At 46.3% G+C, this 22022-nt stretch overlaps 1 protein-coding gene across 1 annotated transcript in view; it reads left to right on the forward strand.

The window, feature by feature from the left end:
- The window catches only part of mdga2a (MAM domain containing glycosylphosphatidylinositol anchor 2a), a 589650-nt gene that overhangs the window by 75001 nt on the left and 492627 nt on the right, over positions 1–22022 (forward strand). Inside the window, exon 4 of the mRNA XM_078233125.1 lies at positions 7014–7210. Coding sequence (XP_078089251.1) covers positions 7014–7210 — 197 coding nt within the window. The remainder of the gene's footprint in view (positions 1–7013; positions 7211–22022) is intronic.

Below are 22022 nucleotides of genomic sequence, written 5' to 3' on the forward strand. Positions count from 1 at the left end.
ACAGGCTTGGAGGGCCTGTGCTGCACTTTTCTTTGTTCTTTGTTGTTTGTTGAGTTGGTAGTCAAAGTTAATGTTCAGGTTTGTGGAGTTGGTTACGTTGAAAAAACAGAATCAAACAAATGGAAATAGAAGGAGACACCTAGACAAAAAGAGAAAGAAGCCAGATTGGCTAATTAAAAGTATGTAGGAAAAAAGAAGAAATAAATTAATTTCATTATTTCTTGTCAAATCATGATATTTTTGTCAAACACATACTGGTGTTAAGGGAAAACATTTATTGTTACATTTAAATTATTCTGGACACATCGATCATATAAGTTAAAAGCAAAATACTGCAGATGCTGGAATCTGAAACAAAAACAGAAAATGCTAGAAAATCTCAGCTCGGGTAAATGCATGAGGTTATGGTGGATAGGCCGTGGGTGGGATTGTGGTTGGTGCAGGCTCGATGGGCTGAATGGCCTCCTTCTGCACTGTAGGATTCTATGATTCTATGATTCTAGGTCCAACAGCATCTGTGGAGAGACAAATAGAGTAGCTCTGACGAAGGGTCGTCCAGACTCGAAACGTTGGTTCTATTCTCTCTCCACAGATGCTGGGATTTTCCAGCATTTTCTGCTTTTGTTCGATCATATATGTGTTGGTTGTGATAGCAGTAAAAACAAGTATGCAACCCAATATGTTAAATTTCAGCTATTGTTGCAGTTGGTTTAGTCCTATTGTAGACTGGGAAATGATGTACATATATGATTTTACATTTTTACGTATTGGTTTCTTTAAGAGTGGAGGGAACGTCATGTATTACAGGATCTGAACACTTTGTTATATTGTCCTCTGTGCTGCCCCCTTTGTTGGGAGGTTGTAAGTAAAGTTAGTTCAATAATGGTTGCCTGCAGTTGAGGATGTCTTTGTCTTACTTTGTGAAATACACAACAGGAACTTCACCTTCCCAAAGGTCAAAGTGTGACACTAAAATAGGATGCATTAGTATTTAAAAGCTTAACCTTGAATTCATGACAGTACTTCTCACACTAAGGTGTCAGGTCTAAGGGAAAACAATCATTTGACTCAAGTCTGTGAGTCTTTGCATAAGGAGATGGACACTCATTAATGAGTACGCCACTATAGCAAGTGCAAATTATTCTGGTTCTACTGCTACAATGCTTGTACGTCAACTATCAGTATGGAATGTCTTGAAATGACTTTGATATACAGGTATTGACCAGTGGCTAAGTACTTCAGCTGCAAGTTGTTTGTTTGCCAGCTCTCCTTAATTACTATCTGTGTCTACTTTTGAGTAATTAGAGGCTACTAAAGAAGCCCTGTGCAACTTTTAGCCATCATTGACGAGCAATACATTTTAATGACTCCAGGGGTGATTTCAGACAAAGCTGGCACAGGTAGTGCCGGCCTTTGTTAAATATTTAATTCTCAGTGGCAATGTTATTTTTCAGTGAAGCCTTGAATTAGAAGACCAAATGTGTTATATTTTCACTCTCTCGACCAGCTTGTATTTCAATAACCATTCTGTCCTTTTACTTCAATCTCAAACACTTAATATTCAACTGAGACTATTGGGAATTTCCGTAATGGCTCATTTTAAAACCTATTTGCAACAGAAAGATTTAAATCTAAAACTCCCCCTTTCAATCTACTCTATGAACAAAATTGGAAATAGATCATTTAAGTTTCTAATCATTTAGTGAATGGTATGATTGAGATCCACGATATTCACAACCACGTTAAAATCTGATGGCGAAGACAGAATGTATGTTTAGCATAAAAAGAGGTGTGTCTTTTCTTACCCTTGGATTGTGTGTTCCAGTTAAGTAATTCAGCAGCAAGCTTTTGTGAGTTTAAAAATAAAGGTTATTTATTCTGACATACTTATCCCGACTGTGTGGAGTTTGCACGTTCTCCCCGTGTCTGTGTGGGTTTCCTCTGGGAGTTCCAGTTTCCTCCTACACCCCAAAGATGTGGAGGTTAGGTTGATTGGCCATGATAAATTGCCCCTTAGTGTCGGGGGATTAGCAGGGTAAATATGTGGGGTTAGGGGATAAGGTCTGGGTGGGATTGTTGCCAGTGCAGGCTCAATGGGCTGCACTGTAGGGATTCTATGAATGAATCCAATGTCATTCACTTGGTCTCATGCAAGCACACATACATGAAGAGCGATGCTGATAAAGCAGGTGCACTTTTACAGATTACCGTTAATTCAATCTCTCAGTTATGATTTCTGTTCTTCCGTATAGCAATCCCATGGATCTTGAATGTATTCAATGCTTTAAAGTTGATGTAAGGGTCTTGTAAAGTGGAGGGTTCTTGACAGGTTGCAAAGCTTCTTGAAGTGTAATATCTAGGAGGTTGGTTCTCAGCTAAGCTTTGAAACTAGAACTTTGGCTGCTTGAAGACTTTCAGCTCATTTCAGAGGCTGGTTCTCAGACTTGGATTGTGGGCCTGATTTTACTATTTTGAGTCTAAGTGCCGAATCTGGGCGTCAAATAGATCCGAGCCTGGAATCCTCTTTCCAGCGCACCCATACGTGTTTTGCCGGCTCCAGTCCGATTCGCGCTATGGACGGGGCTTCGCGCTGGCAGACCGATCAGAGCTCGGAACTGCGCATGTGCAGTTCAAAAAAAATCTGACAGAGCGCGCCCGGGCGCGAAAAAAAAGAAGCAGAAAGCGGAGAGAGCGGCTCTCTGACGATCATCCTCTGGTCGGGGGGACCCAGATCATTGTCTGGTCTGCGGCCGATCGGTGGGGAGGGAGGGGGCAGGGGGGGTCTGCTGCCACTCTGCGGGCGATCCCTCCTCCCCACCGGAGGAACGAATCCCCCCTGCCGGAGTGGACGTGCGGCCATGCCATCCCATAAAACCTTCAGGATGAAGCGATTCCTCGCTAAGAAGATGAAGCAGAACCGGCCGATTCCACAGTGGATCCGCATGAAAACCGGCTACAAGATCAGTAAAGTCCAAGAGGACACACTGGAGAAGGACCAAGCTGGGCCTGTAAAGGGATACACCATCACTGGTACACTACCAGCCACAGCCATCTCTCCCGCTCTCTTGCCCCTGCAGGGAAGAGTAATCTGTGGCTGGTAGTGTACCAGTGATGGTGTAACCCTGCCCCCTCCCTTCCCACCGATTGGTCGCAGACTGGCAGTGGACCCCCCCCCCGCCCCCCGAACAGAGGATGATCTGGGTCCCACCCCCCCTCGTCCCATCCCCCACCCTCCCTTCTCCCACCCCCCCCACCCCCTCCTCCCACCCCTACCCCCCCCCCCCCCCTCAACCAGAGGATGACCTGGGTCAGAGAGCCGTTGGAGGCTCTGACCCCACTCATCGGAAGCTGCAGTAACGACTTCAGACTTTTATTTACCAGGTCGTTAAAAGCGCGGATCCGGATCGAGCCAGAAGATGGTAAAGTGGGATTTGGTGGTAGAGTTGGGCACGCGGTTCATTAAGTCGATTTAAATGCATGCTAATGCATTTAAATTGTCGGGCCGCCCGATTCGGGCGCGGGTCCGGCCCGCGCCCGGATCGGGTGTTGGTAAAGCCACGATCTGCTTGGAATCGGGTGCAGATCGCGGTATAGGCCCGAAGACCAACTTTACCGCGATTTTGCACCCGTATTCGGGCGCAAAGTTTTGGTAAAATCAGGCCCTGTGTGTTCCATTTCACGAATTCAGCAGCAAGCTTTTGTGAGTTTTAAACTGATGTTTCTGACCAATCTGCTGGGGTAGTAAAGTGCAGTCCCTGGAACAAGTTGGTCACTTGACTATTTGTTTGGTATTTCTGATACTCACCTGGTCTGTATGGAAGAGGCTATCGTAATACAATGGGAAGTTGATTGTGGCCAATGAGTTTTGATTTTTCCTTTCACCTAGTATAAAACATGAGGCATATTCTAAGAATTGGGAGCGATTGGCCCGGGGAAACAGGCAGTCTGGAATTTCCATTGTTTTTAGGGGTTGGCCCATCCTTAAACAATGGGATGTGTGAATTCCACAAATGACTGTGAGATACAATCCCTTATGTCCATCCTCAGTTAGGTATTTGCTGGAGACTTGATGCTGCCTGTAGTCTGAATGCCAAAGTCACATGATTGTAGCAGCCATTTTAACAGCTTGCTGAGTTCACTCTTTGAAAGCATTGACTGAAAGCTCATAAGGTGATATGCCTGTACTGGTCATGACACAGATGTTACAAAAAAATTGTCAACTGCACATTTTTATTGGTCCCACTATTACCCCTGAATCGGGGAAGGAGCAGGAGCAATTCCATAAGAACGGGAGTCCCTAAGATCCTGGTAAATTTAACAGCAAGGCATGGTTAGCATTTTGGAATCCATTTTCAACCAGATTAAAAGATTGCTTGTCCGTTGAGCAGGCTGGTCTCCAGGCTGAGACAGCAGTGGGCGGAGCGGATGTAGGGAGGGAGAGATCAGCATCGGAGAGTTATCATAAAGGAGCTAGGGGAGATCAGAGGAAGAGGGGAGAAGATTATGAACGGTTCTGGAACATTTTGGGGGGGGGGGCAGTGGAGAAGATCGTGAATGGGAATGGGGAGAATCAGAGGAAAAGGGGAGAAGATTGTGGCAGGAGCTGGAGATCGGGAAGAAGTGGAAAAGATCATGGAGAGACCCTGGATGATGGGGGGGGGGGGGGGGGGGGGGGTTGCAGGAAGGGATTCAGGAGTGGAAATCAGGAGGACATTGGATCATTGGCAAGGGTTTGATTTCTTCGGACCTTTATAGATTTGCTTGGTGTACTGGTGGGAAAATACTCTCTTTTTGCCACAAGCCGTGCTGATAAAGCATTTGCTTCTTCCATGCAGCTGTTCACATTTGCCTTTAGTGGCCGGATTTTCTGAGAGCCAGGGAACCCAGCCAGGCATTGCTTAAACCAGGAACAAAAATGAAAATCAGTAGCCAACACAGTTTGGTCGCCCACGTCTGTTAAAACTAGATTCTGGCAGGTTTGGGGCAGGTTAGATTCATGTTTGAGATACTTTATATTCCAACTTTCCACCCTAACTCACCCATTTTTTGGGGGGAGGGGAGGTGGGTAAAATTCCCCTTTACTGGATGAAATTTTAACTTGTGCAAAGCCCGTCCAGAGTTAAAATATGACCAATTAAGGTCCAGATTGTTCGTGACTCTAATTAGTGTTATATGCGCAGTCAGTCCCATTGAGATGCAGTGTCTCTTGCTTGCGGTTTGTAAGGCTAAATCCGCCTCTAATTGGATGTTGATCAGCTCCAAATTGGTAAGCCCACTCAGGCCGCAGGTTACCTACTCTAACACAGATACAGATGTGAACCCGCTTCTGAATTTGGGATAATGACACTTATTTATCCAGGGTTGAGGGGGCTGTTCATTCTCTGGGAATATTTGCTTCTGAAGCCGGGTTTCAAACAAACCGAAAAGGTTTTGTTTTCTGCCATTCATATTATTCACCGAGAACACAACTTCCTTAAAAAAGGAATCGCGGAGAAAAATTGTGATCCGAATTTTCTGACCCTTCACGTCAGCGGGACTTTCTCATCCCGTTGAGGTGAACGGAGATTTGGCCTGGCAGCAAATTCTCCAACTTCGCCGAAAAGGAAGTGTGGCATGGGATGTACTTCTGAGGCTGTATAAGGCTCTGGTCAGACCGCATTTGGAGTATTGAGAGCAGTTTTGGGCCCCATATCTAAGGAAGGATGTGCTGGCCTTGGAAAGGGTCCAGAGGAGGTTCACAAGAATGATCCTTGGAATGAAGAGCTTGTCGTATGAGGAACGGTTGAGGACTCTGGGAATGTACACATTGGAGTTTAGAAGGATGAGGGGGGGGATCTTATTGAAACTTACAGGATACTGCGAGGCCTGGATAGAGTGGACGTGGAGAGGATGTTTCCATTAGTAGGAAAAACTAGGACCAGAGGGCACAACCTCAGGCTAAAGGGACGATCCTTTAAAACAGAGATGAGGAGGAATTTCTTCAGCCAGAGAGTGGCGATTCTGTGGAACTCTTTGTCGCAGAAGGCTGTGGAGGCCAGGTCATTGAGTGTCTTTAAGACAGAGATAGGTAAGTTCTTGATTAATAAGAGGATCAAGGGTTATGGGGAAAAGGCAGGAGAATAGGGATGAGAAAAATATCAGCCATGATTGAATGGCGGAGCAGACTCGATGGGCCGTGTGGCCTAATTCTGCTCCTATGTCTTATGGTCTTATGGCATAAACGGCAGATAAGATCGTGCCCAATGGCCGGAATTTTACCGGCATGCCCGCCCCAGAATCAGGGTGGGTGAGGCTCGCAGAACAGCATTCTCCGTTGGTCTCGGGCGTGATCTTACAAGCCTTGGGCAGGCGAGGCGGTAAAATTCCAGTATATATCTCCCACATCGCTATATGTCAGCAGCATGTTACACGGGGAGGCATAAAACCTGAGCTCCTGTCCATAAAAACTTCTGTCCATGAACTATGATTCAAATTCCATTAACAATGTTAGAAATGATGTGGAGACGCCGGCGTTGGACTGGGGTGGGCACAGTAAGAAGTCTCACAACACCAGGTTAAAGTCCAATAGGTTTATTTGGAATCACGAGCTTTCAGAGCACTACTCCCCTGATGAAGGTGCACCTTTATTACCCCAGGGCCCAGCAGATCGATCAGAACTATTAGTCACCAACCAGTCTGAGAACCAGAATCTGAAACTAGCTGAAAGTCTTCAAGAAGGCAAAGTATGTAACCAGTTCCAGTTTCAAAGCTTACCTGAGAACCAACCTCCCAGATATTATACCTTGCAACCTGCCGTGAATCCTTCACTTTACAAGACCCTTACTTCAACTTTAAAGCATTGAATACATTCAAGATCCATAGGATTGCTGTACGGAAGCTCTCCGAAAGCTCGTGATTCCAAATAAACCTGTTGGACTTTAACTTGGTGTTGTGAGACTTCTTACAATGTTAGAAATGATTGATATTAAAAGTCAAGCAATTCAATTGAACATTTTTTTTGTTGTCTTTTGCAGATTTGGATGACCCTGTACTGACGGTACATCATAGTGTAGGTGAAGCAAAGGAGCAGTTTTACTTTGAAAGAACTGTATTCCTTAGGTGTTCAGTCAATTCGAATCCCCCTGTCCGATACAGTTGGCGGCGAGGACGAGAGGTTCTATCACAGGGATCAGACAAGGGGGTTGAGATCTACGAGCCATTTTTTACCCAGGTACATTCTGAAACTTTCTGTCTATGGCTGAACAAAGTATCTGAATTGCATTTCACTTTCAGTAATACAGCAGACGTGGCTTCCCCATTGATGACCTGCTGGATTCCATTAAGCTGCCCTTTAAATCTGCTTTAATGTTGCAGTCATGGACTCGGGCGAATGATTTAAATGCATTGTTCCTCTACAATCACACGTTAATAGTCCAGCCAGTCTCCCTCTAGTCCAAAAGAGAAAATGCTGGAAAATCTCAGCAGGTCTGGCAGCATCTGCAAGGAGGGAAAAGAGCTGACGTTTCGAACCTTTGTCAAAGCTCTTTTGCTTTCAGATTCCAGCATCCACAATAATTTGCTCCCTGAAGCCCAGTTGCAAAATAGTATTTTGCACATGGACAGCCTGCCATATGATGTTGCTTTTGATGCAAACCAATATAGACTGAATTTAATAAATTACAATTTTTGAAAATGAATTGAAATTTAATCAATGTAAATTGATTTTACAAGAGAAAGTTCTGCACAATGGAAGTCCTTGTAATGGCAGGTGAATATTAAATATTTCGAAGTTTTCATTCTTTTCCTCATAGAATCCCTACAGTTCAGAAAGAGGTCATTCGGCCCATCGAGTCTGCACCGACCACAATGCCACCCAGGCCCTATCCCGATTTAGCCCATGCATTTACCCTAGCTGGTACCCCTAATACTAAGGGTCAATTTAGCATGGCCAATCCACTTCATCTAACCTACACATCTTTGCTCTGTGGGAGGAAACCAGAGCACCCGGAGGAAACGCACGCAGACACGGGGGGAACGTGCAAACTCCACACAGACAGTGACCCAAGCCGGGAATCGAATTGAACCCGAGTCCCTGGCGCTGAGAGGCAGCAGTGCTAACCACTGTGCCACCATGCTGCCCCAGTCATTTTTTAAAAATGCAAATGTCAAAGCCATTTCATTTTCTACGATGCTTTGTGTCTGGTTTAATTGCAGCTGAGTGATTAATAGTAAATTCTTCTGATGGATGCATTTCATTCATTTCCAGATTATCTTTCCTCCATTTATCTCAGTGGTACCAACTTCATGACAAGTTTAAGCTGTGTCACTAATAAGGGAGATCTGTTTTCCAACCACAGTATGCTCAAGTGATCCAAGGTTAACGCATCCTTTTTGACCTATGCTCCAACCACTTAATTATACATTAACAAATGCCTCAGATCGTGTTAATGGCCAGCAGCAGATGAACATAGATAGGCAGACCAGCTCTCCTCAGTATCTACGGCAGGAGTTTTCTAATCACTGTCCAACTGCCACCAGCTATCGAAGTTGCTTTACGAAACAAAGAAACATAGAATCATAGAAACCCTACGGTGCAGAAAGAGGCCATTTGGCCCATCGAGTCTGCATCAACCACAATCCCACCCAGGCCCTACCCCCATATCTCTACATATTTACCCGCTAATCTCTCTAACCTACGCATCTCAGGACACTAAGGGGCAATTTTTTTTTAGCATGGCCAATCAACCTAGCCCGCACATCTTTGGAGTGTGGGAGGAAACCGGAGCACCCGGAGGAAACCCACGCAGACACGAGAAGTATGTGCAAACTCCACACAGACAGTGACCCAAGGCAGGAATCGAACCCAGGTCCTTGGGGAGCTGTGAAGCAGCAGTGCTAACCACTGTGCTAGCGTGCCACCCACACCTGACACTTAGAATAGAATAGAATCATAGAATCCCTACAGGACAGAAAGAGGCAATTCGGCCCATCGAGCCTGCACTGACAACAATCCTACTAAGGCCCTATTCCTGTAACTTCACATATTTACCCAGCTAATCCCTCTAACCTATGCACCCCGGGACACTAAGGGGCAATTTAGCATGGCCAATCAACCTAACCCACACATCTTGGGACTGTGGGAGGAAACCGGAGCACCTGGAGGAAACCCACACAGACATGGGGAGAATGTGGGGACTCCGCACAGTGACCCAAGCTGCGAATCGAACCTGGATCCCTAGAACTGTGAGGCTGCAGTGCTAACCACTGTGCCACCCCTTAGTTACACCAATTTGTCTGTTCGAAAAGACAGGATGAGAGAGGGCCTTATAGAAACACAGAGGGACCTTATAGAAACACAGAGGGACCCTATAGAAACACAGAGGGACCTAGGTGTGCAAGTCCACAAATCCTTGAAGGTGGCAACACAGGTGGAGAAGGTGGTGAAGAAGGCATATGGTATGCTTGCCTTTATAGGACGGGGTATAGAGTATAAAAGCTGGAGTCTGATGATGCAGCTGTATAGAATGCTGGTTAGGCCACATTTGGAGTACTGCGTCCAGTTCTGGTCGCCGCACTACCAGAAGGACGTGGAGGCATTGGAGAGAGTGCAGAGAAGGTTTACCAGGATGTTGCCTGGTATGGAGGGTCTTAGCTATGAGGAGAGATTGGGTAGACTGGGGTTGTTCTCCTTGGAAAGACGGAGAATGAGGGGAGATCTAATAGAGGTATACAAGATTATGAAGGGTATAGATAGGGTGAACAGTGGGAAGCTTTTTCCCAGGTCGGAGGTGACGATCACGAGGGGTCACGGGCTCAAGCTGAGAGGGGCGAAGTATAACTCAGACATCAGAGGGACGTTTTTTACACAGAGGGTGGTGGGGGCCTGGAATGCGCTGCCAAGTAGGGTGGTGGAGGCAGGCACACTGACATCGTTTAAGACTTACCTGGATAGTCACATGAGCAGCCTGGGAATGGAGGGATACAAACGATTGGTCTAGTTGGACCAATGAGCGGCACAGGCTTGGAGGGCCGAAGGGCCTGTTTCCTGTGCTGTACTGTTCTTTGTTCTTTGTTGCGTGACAAATCATGTGTTGTAAAGTACTATTGATTATGGGAAATGAATAGTAAAGGGAGGTACTATCAAGCTTCTAACATTGCTTTCACATGTTGCTCACCTGAATTTTAGTTATTATTGATTCGTAGCAATGTCCCACCATTATTATTTAGTGAAAACTGCAGCAGTTCCGCTTCACCCAGTACAGCAACAACAGCCAAGTTCCTCAAACATGCTCCATCTGTCCATCTTGTCTTCCTGCTCCCAATTAAGAAAAAACATCTGCAACCATAAGTCACTTTGTTTACTAAATTCAATTTAGACTTCAGGCTGTGTAGTTATATTTACCGTTGATTAAATGATATGGCAAATTGGATTAATGCATAATTACATCTTTTCTATTGTTCGGAAAGCCGAATTAACATGAAAAAGATGCAAAATTGTTAATATTTAAAAATTCAGCATTTTGAGCTGGAAAATTACCTGGAGCCACCTTTGCCAATGCAGAGAGAAAATTCCTCCTGTTCGCCTTGACGACTGAATTAAATATGAGATTACAAACTCTTGCAGGCTTGATTTCCTGTCTGAATGAAAGATTCAATTGTCCATTCTAAAAATTGATTTCTTACTGGATGATGCCAATGGTGAGATATTTTAAAATTGGAATAAACTGTTGCACAAACTTTGGAGCAACAAGCCTACATTTGAAAATGGCCTCCTGGAAGAACACTATTAGTTCTCAGGTTGTTCTTGAATTATTGGGAGATGGGGATGAAGCATGCTTGGAGCGATGGCTCAGTCGCTAATGCTCTCACCTCTGAGTCACAAGGATGTGGGTTGATGTCTCATTCAATGACTTGAGCCAAAAAAGTCTGGGTTGGCATTACTCAAGTGCATTACTGAGGCAATTCTGCATGGTTGTAAAAGCTGCCATGACACTATTTCGAAGAGCTAGGGTCATTGTTCAAAGTTTATTTATTAGTGTCACAAGTAGCTTGCATTAACACTGCAATGAAGTTGCTGTGAAAATCCCCTCGTCGCCACACTCCGGCACCTGTTCAGCTACACTGAGGGAGAATTTAGCACGTCCAATACACCTAACCAGCAATTCTTTCGGACTGTGAGAGCAAACCGGGGCACCCGGGGGAAACCCACGCAGACACAGGGAGAATGTGCAATCTCTGCATAGACGGTGACCCAAGCTGGGAATCGAACCCGAGTCCCTGGCACTGTGAGGCAGCAGTGCTAACCGCTGTGCCACTGTGCCTGTCCTTGTTGACTTAATCAATATTTATCCCTCAATCAACATCACAAAAACAGATTATCTGGTCATTATTAAATTTCTATTTGTGGGAGTTTTCAGTGCATAAATTGGCTGCCTCATTTTTTATATTGCAATAGTGACTACAATTCAAAAGTACTTTATTGCCTGTAAATTTCTTTGGGATGTCCTGAGGTCATGAAAGATGTTTTGTGAATGCATATCTTTCAATGTTTTTTAAACAAAAACAAGAATGGTAAGAGAGCTAATATTTCTGGAATAGTCATAGTAATGGTGACCATGAAACCTGTCTCCTTCTCTCATGCCCTTCAGGAAAGAAAATTGGCCATCCTTATCCGGTCTGGCCTACGTGTGACGTCAGACCCACAGCAACATGGTTGACCTTAGCTGCCCTCTGAAATTGTCTAGAAAGCTACACTGTTGTACCACGTTGACCTAGGCATCGAGTATGTACAAGGTACACCCACCCAGTCCACCCTCCAAAGTCTTCCTCACCAACGTCTGTAAACTTGTGCCAAAATTGGGAGAGCTGTCCCAGAGACTAGCCAAGCAGCAATCTGACCCACAGATTCCTTACAACCAGTGTCCCAACTCCTTTATCGCCATCCCTGGTTATGTCCCTTCCCAGTGGGAGGACAGACCGAACAAAGATGGCAGCACAGTGGTATACAGTCAGGATGGCATATCCCTGGGAATTCTCAACAGTGATTTAGAACCCGATAAGTCACATGGCATCAGATCAAACATGAGCAAGAGCACCTCCTGCTGATTAACACCTACTTCCCCCCCTCAACAGATGAATCAGTACTTCTCCATATTGAACACGACTTGGAAGAAGCACTGAAGATAGCAAAGGCACAAAATGTTTTGGGGGGTGGGGTACTTCAAGATCCACCACCAAGGGTGGCACGGTGACTCAGTGGTTAGCACTGCTGCCTCACAGCACCAGGGACCCAGGTTCAATTCTCGACTTGGGTCACTGTATGTGTGGAGTTTGCACATTCTCCCCGTGTCTGCATGGGTTTCCTCCAGGTGCTCCGATTTCCTCCCACAGTCTAAAAAGACGTGCTGGTTAGGTGCATTGGCCATGCTAAATTCCCCCTCAGTGTACCCAGAGTGTGGTGACTAGAGGATTTTCACAGCAACTTGATTGCAGTGTTAATGTAAGCCTACATGTGACACTAAAAAAATAAACTTTAAACTTTAAAGGATGGCTCAGTAGTATCACTATTGATCTATCTGCCAGCCTGCGCCTGTGGTGAAAGAACCAACCCGAGGAAAAACCTAGTTAAGCTTGTCCTTGTAAATCTGCCTGAAGAAGATACATCTGTCCATGACAGTATTGGTCGGAGTTATTGCTGCATAATCCTCATGGAGACCCTTCTCCAGACTGAGGACATTCTTCATAGTGTTGTCCAGCACTCCCACTGTGCTAAATGGGTTAGATTCAGATCAGGTATAAAAGGTCAAAACTGGGTATCCACGAGGCACTGTAGCCATCAATAGCAGCAGAATTGTACTGCTCCATAAACTTGTAACCGCATGGCCTGGCATACTCCTCACTCTAATGTTATCGGCCAGCTAAGAATCAACTCCAGTTAAACCGACATGCAGGAGAGCATTCAAAGAACAGCATAAAAATTAGGTGTCAACTTGTTGAAGCTGCAGCACAGGATTACTAATAAGCTAAACAGTGGAAGCAGCACGCGATAGACAGAGCAAAGTGATCCCACAACAAATAGATCAGGTCAAAGCTCAGCAATACTGCTCCACGCTGTCATGAGAGGCACTGGACAATGAACAGAAGAAGTAGATTCCACAAATATTCTAAACTGGAATGATAATGGAGTCCAGTACGTCAATATGAAAGACAAGTCCGGAACATTTGCAGTCATCTTCAGACAGAAGTGCCGAGTGACTGATCTATCTCGGCCTCCCTGAGCTTTGCAGATGCCAGTCTTCAGTCAATTTGATTCACTCCACGTAATATCAAGAAATGGCTGAGTGCGTTGAACACAGCAAAGACCAAGGCCCCAGGCGACATCCCAGCTGAAAACTTGTGCTTCCATCCAGCTGCACCCTCAGCCAAGCTGTTCCAGTACAGCTCCAACACTGACATCTATCCAACAATGTGGAAAAGTGCCCAGGAGTGTCTTGTCCACAAACAAACAGGGCAAATCAAATCCAGCAAATGACTGCCCTATTAGTCTACTCTCAACCATCAGTAAAGTGATGGAAGATGCTGGAATTCACGATTCAGGAAGTAGGAACAGGACATTCAGATAATCAACATGGTTTTATGAAAGGAAAATAATATTTAACAAATTTATTAGAGTTCAGGGCGGTACGGCGGCACAGTGGTTAGCACTGCTGCCTCACAGCTCCAGGGACCCGGGTTCGATTCCCAGCTTGGGTCACTGTCTGTGTGGAGTTTGCACATTCTCCCCGTGTCTGCGTGGGTTTCCTCCGGGTGCTCCGGTTTCCTCCCACAGTCCAGATGTGCAGGTTAGGTTGATTGGCCATGGTAAATTGCCCCTTAGTGTCAGGGGTCAACAGGCTAAATAAGTGGGGTTATGGGGATAGGGCCTGGGTGGGAATGTGGTTGGTGCAGACTTGATGGGCCAAATGGCCTCCTTCTGCACTGTAGGATTCTATGATTCTATTGTTTATTCATTTGTGGGACATGGGCATCATTGACTGGCCAACATTAATTGCCCATCCATAGTTGCCCTTGTTCAGAGGGCAGTTCAGAGTGAACCACATTGCTGTGGCTCTGGAGTCACATGTCGGCCAGACCAGGTAAAGTTGGCAGATTTCCTTCCCTAAAGGACATAAGTGAACCATAGAGGTTTTTCTGACCATCAGCAATGGTTTCATGGTCATCAGTAGATTCTTAATTCCAGATATTTTTAATTGAATTCAAATTCCATACCTGTCTTGGCGGGATTCGAATCCCAGAACATTAGCTGAGCTTCTGGATTAATAGTCTAGCGATAATTCCACTAGGCCATCGCCACACTTTTGAGGTTGTAACAAGCAGGATGGATAAAGGGAGCCATTTTGACTTTTAAGGGGCGTCTTGACAAATACATGAATAGGATGGGAATAGAGGGATATGGTCACTGGAAGGGTAGGGTGTTTTAGTTAAGTTGGGCAGCATGGTCGGTGCAGGCTTGGAGGGCCGAAGGGCCTGTTCCTGTGCTGTAATTTTCTTTGTTCTTCTGTTCTTTGTTCTTTGTTCTTAATAGATTGAGTGTAATGGCCCATGAGATGGCCCATGTGCTGTTGTGGAAATAAATATATATATTTTGTGTGGGGGTTTGGCCACTTTAAGGACTAGGTTTCTCCAGGATCTTATTTATGGGGAAGCACCTGGCTTCCAGTAAATGGCCATGTGACCAGGCCCACAGAGAGCCACTGCCCCCTTGCCCTTTCCTCTGTATCCCTCTCCTCCCTTAGCTGGCATTCCCCTCCTTGCCAACCCCATTCCGCCCTCACTCAGCTGTGGCCTGGGTCCCTCTGTGGTCCCAGGTCTCTGGTGGGTGCACTACCGGCAACAGCCACAGCTCCCAGTGGACAGTTGTCAGCCTCTGATTATGATGTGGAGATGCCAGCGTTGGACTGCTTAGCCAGTGGCTCTGATTAGCCTTTGATTAGCCAGGAGCTCTCAGAGATGGAGTTTCCCGGGGTCGGAAATCCTGCGATTGCCCACACTGGGCAGTTAGGTGCCAGATGAGTTGGCAAAAATTCAGAAAGTGGAGCATAATGTGGAAAAATGTATTGTGTAAAGAGCGAGAAAACAGAATATTATTTAAACGGAGAGAGATGACAGAATGCCGCAGTCAGGCAGGATCTCAGTGTCCACATACATAAATTACAAACAGTTAGCGTACCATTACAGTGGGTAATTAAGAAAGCAATTGCAATGTTGACCTCTATTGCAAGGTTGATGGAGAATAAAAGTAGGCAAGTTTTACAGAACATTTGTGAGACCACACCTGGAGGACTGTGTCCAGTTTTGGGCTCCTTATTTAAAGAGGGACATACCTACATTGGAGAGAGTTCAGAGAAGGTTCACGAGGTTAATTCCTGGGATGAAAGGGTTGTTTTGTGAGGAAAGACTATGCAGTTAGGGCCTCTACTTATTTTAAAAATTTATTCCTTCATGGTATGTGGGCACTGCTGGCGAGAGCAGCATTCATTGCCCATCCCTAATTCATAGGATCCCTACAGTGCAGAAGGAGGCCATTTGGCCCATCGAGCCTGCACCGACAACAATCTCACCCAGGCCCTATCCCTGTAACCCCATATATTTATCCTGCTAACCACTGTGCCCCCGTGCCTTTGCGTAGATGGTGGTGAGCTGCTTTCTTGAATGCTGAAGTCCATGTGGAGTAGGTACAGCTATGGTGCTGTTAGGGAGGGAGTTCCAGGCGACAGTGAAGGAACAATGATATATTTGTGAGTGACTTGGAGGGGAACCTGAAGGTTGTGGTGTTTCCATGCATCTGCTGCCCTTATCCTTCAAGATAGTTTAGGTCATGGCTTTGGAAGATGCTGTCAAAGGAGCCTTGGTGAATTCCTGCAGTGCATCTTGTAGATGGTACACACTGCTGCCACTGTGTGTGGGGGACAGAATGAATGCTTTGAGAGAATATTGGAGTTCGAAGATTGAGAAATGATCCTTCTGAAATCTATAAGATTCTGAATGGACTTGATAGGGTAAATGTTTCCTGTCATGGGGAATCTAGAACTAGGTTGCGCAGTTTCAATTTTCTTTCACTCATGGGATGAGGGCATTGCTGGCTGGGATAGTATTTATTGCCCATACCTGAAATGCCCTTCAGCAGAGGGCTTGCTATGCTGCTTCAAAAGGCATTTTGAGAGTCAGCCACGTTGCCGTGGGTCTGGAGTCACATGTAGGCCAGGCCAGGTGAGGACAGCAGATTTCCTTTACTCGAGGATATTGGTGAACCAGATGGGTTTTTACGACAATCGACCATGGTCAGCATCAGACTTTTAATTCCAGGTTTTTATTGAATTCAAATTTCACCATCTGCTGTGGTGGGATTTGAATCCAGGTCTCTGGGTGTCTGAATTACTAGTTCACTGACCATACAACTACATCACCACCTCCCCTAGTGGGAAGGGTCTCCCATTTAAAATGGAGGTAAGCATGAATTTATTTTCTTGGGGGTTGTTAATCTTTACAATTCTGGGTCATTGAATATATTTAAGCTGAGTTACACAGATCTTTGATCCATAAAGGAATCAGGGTTATGGGGCCTGGCAAAAAAGTGGATTGAAAGCCACTGTCAGATCAACTATGATCTGAATGAATGAAGGAGCACATTTAGGGGCCAAATGACCTATTACTCCGACTCCTTTGGTTCTTATAGTGCTTTCAAGTCCCATTTACTCAGTAATATCTGCTCAGTTTGGGTTCTGGCAGGACCACTTGCCTTCAAGTATTGACAAAAGAGCTGAATTTCAGAGGTGAGGGAAGAGTAATTGTCCTTTACACTAAGGCAGCATTTGACCAAGTGTGGGATCAATGAGGCCTCATAATGTTGAAATTAATAGGAGGCAGGGAAAAATCTATTTCATGATTGAAGTCAGAATCATACTCGACTGGGGGTGATTTTACAAGAAATATTCTAAGTGTCCAGCTCGCATGAACACGGGGGAATTTCAGATCCATTTTTTGGGCAAGTCGTTTCTCCCAATCTTATGGACTGAGACTATGAAAAATGGGCTAGATCGATCCCAGCCAATAGAGGCAGTGGGTGGTGCTTAATTCACTTGCCAGCTTGTTCCAGCAGCAGAGGGCGCTATTGTGCATGTGCAGACCTCTGTGGCTGCACATGCGCAGTTGCAACAGCAGAGGCCTGACAGAGAGAGAGAGAGATCTGTCAGGCCTCTGCTGCTGCAGCCATCCTAAATGAATCCACCCTCCCACCTATCACGTGGGTTCACGGCCGATTGCGAGCCCCACACTGCCTTAAAATATCACCCCCGCCACCCACCTGCCCAGATGGATTGCGTCCATCCCCACTTACAGATCTCCTGCAGAGTGGCAGTGGGCCAACCTACCTCCTTGTATCAATCGCGATGCAGAGTGGCAGTGGGCCCCCCTCCCTCCCCATACCGATCGCGGTGCAGAGTGGCAGTGCCCCCTCCCCCACCGATTGCAGCTGCAGAGTGTGCAGCAGGCCCCCTTCCCTCCCCCGCTACTCTAGCCTGGCCCTGCCCCCTTCAGGCCCCACTCCATAGACCCTGTCCCCATAGGTCCCACCCACTTCAGACACTGTCCAATGTGCCCAGTGGACATTGCCAAGGTGCCAGGCTGGCACTGCCCAAGGGGCATCCCTCCTTGCCCTTGACTTCCCCAGGGGGCCTCAATGGTCTCCGGTTCTACCAGCGGGGCAATACGACTATTCCCCATTCTTGGGGAGCAGGTGTTTTCCTCACCAGAGAGATCCTCTCCCGGCGAGACCAGAAAGGCAAGTGTGCCCGGACAACTGAGTCCCAGGCTCACTAAACACATGTAAATGAAGATTTAAGTACATTTAAGTTAGTTATTCAGCCTGTCGCTGGAAATGGACGAGAGACAGGTTGCGCCGGATATCCTGTGCCGATAAGGTCGCCAGAGCTGTGAAATTGGGCACAAACCTGATTTCTTGGTTCTCGGGTGATTTTACCAACTCAATGGGTGGGGAAAGCTGTCTTGGAGATATGCAGAGATGACACACCAGGTCTTGTGTGTGACAGGAGTTTTCTTTACAAGTGCCCTAAAAATATCTGCTCTCATACTTCCAGCCTCTTGCTTTCAGGGATACTTAGCACTTGCCTGGTGAGTTTGGCTCCAACAACTCTCAATACACAATCAGGACAAAGCAGCCCACTTGATCAGCAGCCCATCCAGCACCTTAAACATTCATTCCCTCCTCCAACAGTGCACAGTGACAGCAGTGTGTATTATCCACAAGATGCACTGCAGCAACTTGCCAATGTTCCTTCCATGCCAACACATTCCAAGCCCTCAGTCTCTATCAGCTAGAAGAACAAGGGCATAAGGCACATAGGAACACCACCAGCTGCAAGTTCTGCTCCAAGTCGTACACCAGCCCCATCGAATAGAGTCACCAGTGCTCCACAGTTTCCGCTGTGACTTATTTTGACATTGTTCACCTGTTGAACTGCTCTGGTAGATCCTTCATTGGTTTAATTGATAAACTCAAGGATATGAAGTAAGAAGAAAGAAAATTACAATTTAATGTTTTTCCTTTAGCAGACACATTGGTAGAAACTTGTCCAATGCTTCTTCCAGTGTTCAGATACAGCCCCTGTCATATTATCCAATGGACACCTGAATGTGTTGCTCTGATAGGACATGGAGGCAATGTGCATGGTGAACTGGCAGAACTGAGGTCCCAAATGTGAAATATAAAGCTGACCTTTGAAGAGGCCAGGCTGGAACACTGCTCTGCACAATGTGAGTAAAATCTGTGCCTGTGCCCCTCCAATTTCCCTCCTCCACCCCTGCCAATTTCCTGAGTGCTGGTGGGTTGCTGATCCTCACAGGAGAGCAGTCACTCAGCTGCCTCTCTCGGACACTATGGCCCAGGAATTGAAATAATCATTCTCATTCACGCTCACCCTAACTGTCGGCAAGTGAGAGTTTGACCGCTCGTGCCCAGAACAAAGTTTAAAGTTTATTTATCAGCTTCAAAGCTAGGCTTATATTAACACCGCAATGAAGTTACTGTGAATTTTCAAAGTAACTTCATTGCAGTGTTAATGTGAGCCTACTTGTGACACTAATAAATACATTTTTAAAAATCCCTAGTCCCATACTCCGGTGCCTGTTCGGGCACACTGAGGGAGAATTTAGCATGGCCAATGCATCGAACCAGCACGTCTTTCAGATTGTGGGAGGAAACCCACACTGACTTGAGAAAACGTGCAGAGAGTCACTCAAGCCGGGAATTGAACCCGGGTCCCTGGCGCTGTGAGGCAGCAGTGCTAACCACTGTGCCACCGAACAGAAAACATGCTTAGAGATCTCGCAGTTATCCAATAATTCCGCTGTGCAACGTATTCCAACGCTTTCTAACCGGAACCAGGCAGGCTGAGAAATATCACAATCACGTTCAAGTCCTGACTATAACTGTGACATTTCTGGATACATCCGATTCTGGCAGATTCATCGCAAACTGTGGAAATGAACTGCCAGGCAAGACTAGAAGTAAAACCCTGCAGATGCAGGAGAGCGAGAGCTGGAGCAGAATTACTGATTAGCAGCTCAGATGGCCTCAGTGGAGAGAGAAGCAGAGGGGAAACATTTCAGGTTAATTAATTATCATAAGGACATCAACCCCGAGGCGGCACGGTGGCACAATATTTGGGGCAGCACAGTGGCACAGTGGTTGGGGTAGCACGGTGACACAGTGGTTGAGGCGGCAGAGTGGCACAGTGGTTGGGGTGGCACAGTGGTTGGGCAGCACGGTGGCACTGTGGTTGGGGTGGCACAGTGGCACAGTGGTTGGGGTGGCACAGTGGTTGGGGCAGCACGGGGTACAGTGGTTGAGGCGGCACGGTGACACAGTGGTTAGCACTGCTGTCTCACAGCGCCAGGGACCCAGGTTTGATCCTCAGCTTGGGTGACTGTCTGTGTGGAGTCTGCACATTCTCCCCGTGTCTGCGTGGGTTTCCTCCGGGTGCTCCGGTTTCCTCCCACAGTCCAAAAATGTGCGGGTTAGGTGGATTGGCCGTGCTAAAATGCCCCTTAGTGTCAGGGGGACTAGCTAAGTTAAATGCATGGGATTGTGGGGATGGGGCCTGGGTGTGATTGTGGTCAGTGCAGACTTGATGGGCCTAATGGCCTCCTTCTGCACTGTAGGGATTTTATGAATGTTCCCAAATGTTAACACTTCCTTCCCCTCGCTATAGGTGATGCCTGACCTGTTGAGTATTTCTAGAAATTTCTGTTTTTATATCAGTAAAGGCTGCAAGCACAATACTGACTGATGCTAAACATCAATTTGACTGAGATAATTATCTGGCACATGCTCTTTTGTTCAAAACAGATAGTAACTGGAAACCTATTTACTTGAATCCACACACATTTGCTCACATTTATTAGCTCAGTGCCGTTTTAGTTCAAGCTGGAACTGCTCCAGCAGCAGAGGCCTGACAGATTTCTCTCCCTGTCAGGCCTCTGCTGTTGCTGCTCACTATATTTTCCAGTTGAAATGATATTTGGTCACAAATTTCAGTTTGACTATGTTCAGAAAAGCTGTAACTTTTCCAATGTATTTTTCACCATTCTACACTGCTAGCTGGTACATCCTCGAGTGAAGTCTACAAGTGCTGATTCAGAAACATACCCACAGTCTTTCTCAGAAGACTAAGGAAATTTGGCATGTCAGCTAAAACCCTCACCAACTTTCACAGATGCATCACAGAAAGTATTCTTTCTGGTTGTATCACAGCTTGGCATGGCTCCTGCTTTCCCAAGACCTTAAGGAACTATAAAAGGTCGTGAATGTAGCCCAATCCATCATGCAAACCAGCCTCCCACCCATTGACTCTGTCTGCACTTCCCGCTGCCTTGGCAAAACAGCCAGCATAATTAAGGACCCCACGCACCCCGGACATTCTCTCTTCCACCTTCTTCTGTCGGGAAAAAGATTTAAAAGTCTGAGGTCACGTACCAACCGACTCAAGAACAACTTCTTCCCTGCTGCTGTCAGACTTTTGAACGGACCAACCTTGCATTAAGTTGATCTTTCTCTACACCCTAGCAATGACTGTAACACTACATTCTGCACTCTCTCCTTTCCTTCTCTATGAACGGTATGCTTTATCTGTATCGCGCACAAGAAACAATATTTTTCACTGTCTGTTAATGCATGTGACAATAAATCAAATCAAATCAAACACAAGAGAAAACTGGCACTTCGGTTCTGAGAAAGATATATATATGTTTGACAGTGGAACATGGATATGTAAAAAAATACATTGCTGTTTAATTGTGAATTAGTCAAACACTTGGTTGGATGTGTCATATTTCACCCCTCGCCAATATGTTCAATAGCCAGTGGGCAGATACACATTCTAGATTAAGATTTCCCTTTACATTGTGGGGTTAAACATTCAAGTAGGAAGGAAGAATGAACTGGGGGGCGATTCTCCCCCAAAAATTCTGAGTGTTGAATACACGTTAAAAACTGGAGTAAATCCCGCTGTTTTTTTCAGTGGGATTTTCAAAATGAATCTCCCACACTCTGTGCGTCACAGAGTGCCCTAGCGTGAATCATGATAAAAATCTGTGGGCGGATTCTTCCCGCTGGCGAGGCAGGCAGCATAGCGCTGAGCGGGCCACTGTGCATGCGCCGATCTGTCAGTGCTGAGATCAGTGCATGCGCAGCAGCCCTGTACTGCTGGCCTCCCAATTGCTCTCCAGCTCGATCGCTGACCAGCCCCAAGACCCCTCATCACTGGCCATGCGATCTCCCTATGGCCTGGTTCTAGCCCCCCAAACATGTCCGACCAGCCTCGACCCCCCCCCCCCCCCCCCTCCACCTCCGGTCCACCTCGATTTCCCCCCGGGCAGCACTGATCTCCTGATTTCCCCCTTTCCACCCACCAGCAGTCCCGACCCCACCCCGCCCTGCAGTCCTGACCCGACCCCCTCGCGTCCCT

This window comes from Mustelus asterias, chromosome 18 (assembly GCF_964213995.1).
Source record: "Mustelus asterias chromosome 18, sMusAst1.hap1.1, whole genome shotgun sequence".
In the NCBI taxonomy this organism is placed as follows: domain Eukaryota; kingdom Metazoa; phylum Chordata; class Chondrichthyes; order Carcharhiniformes; family Triakidae; genus Mustelus; species Mustelus asterias.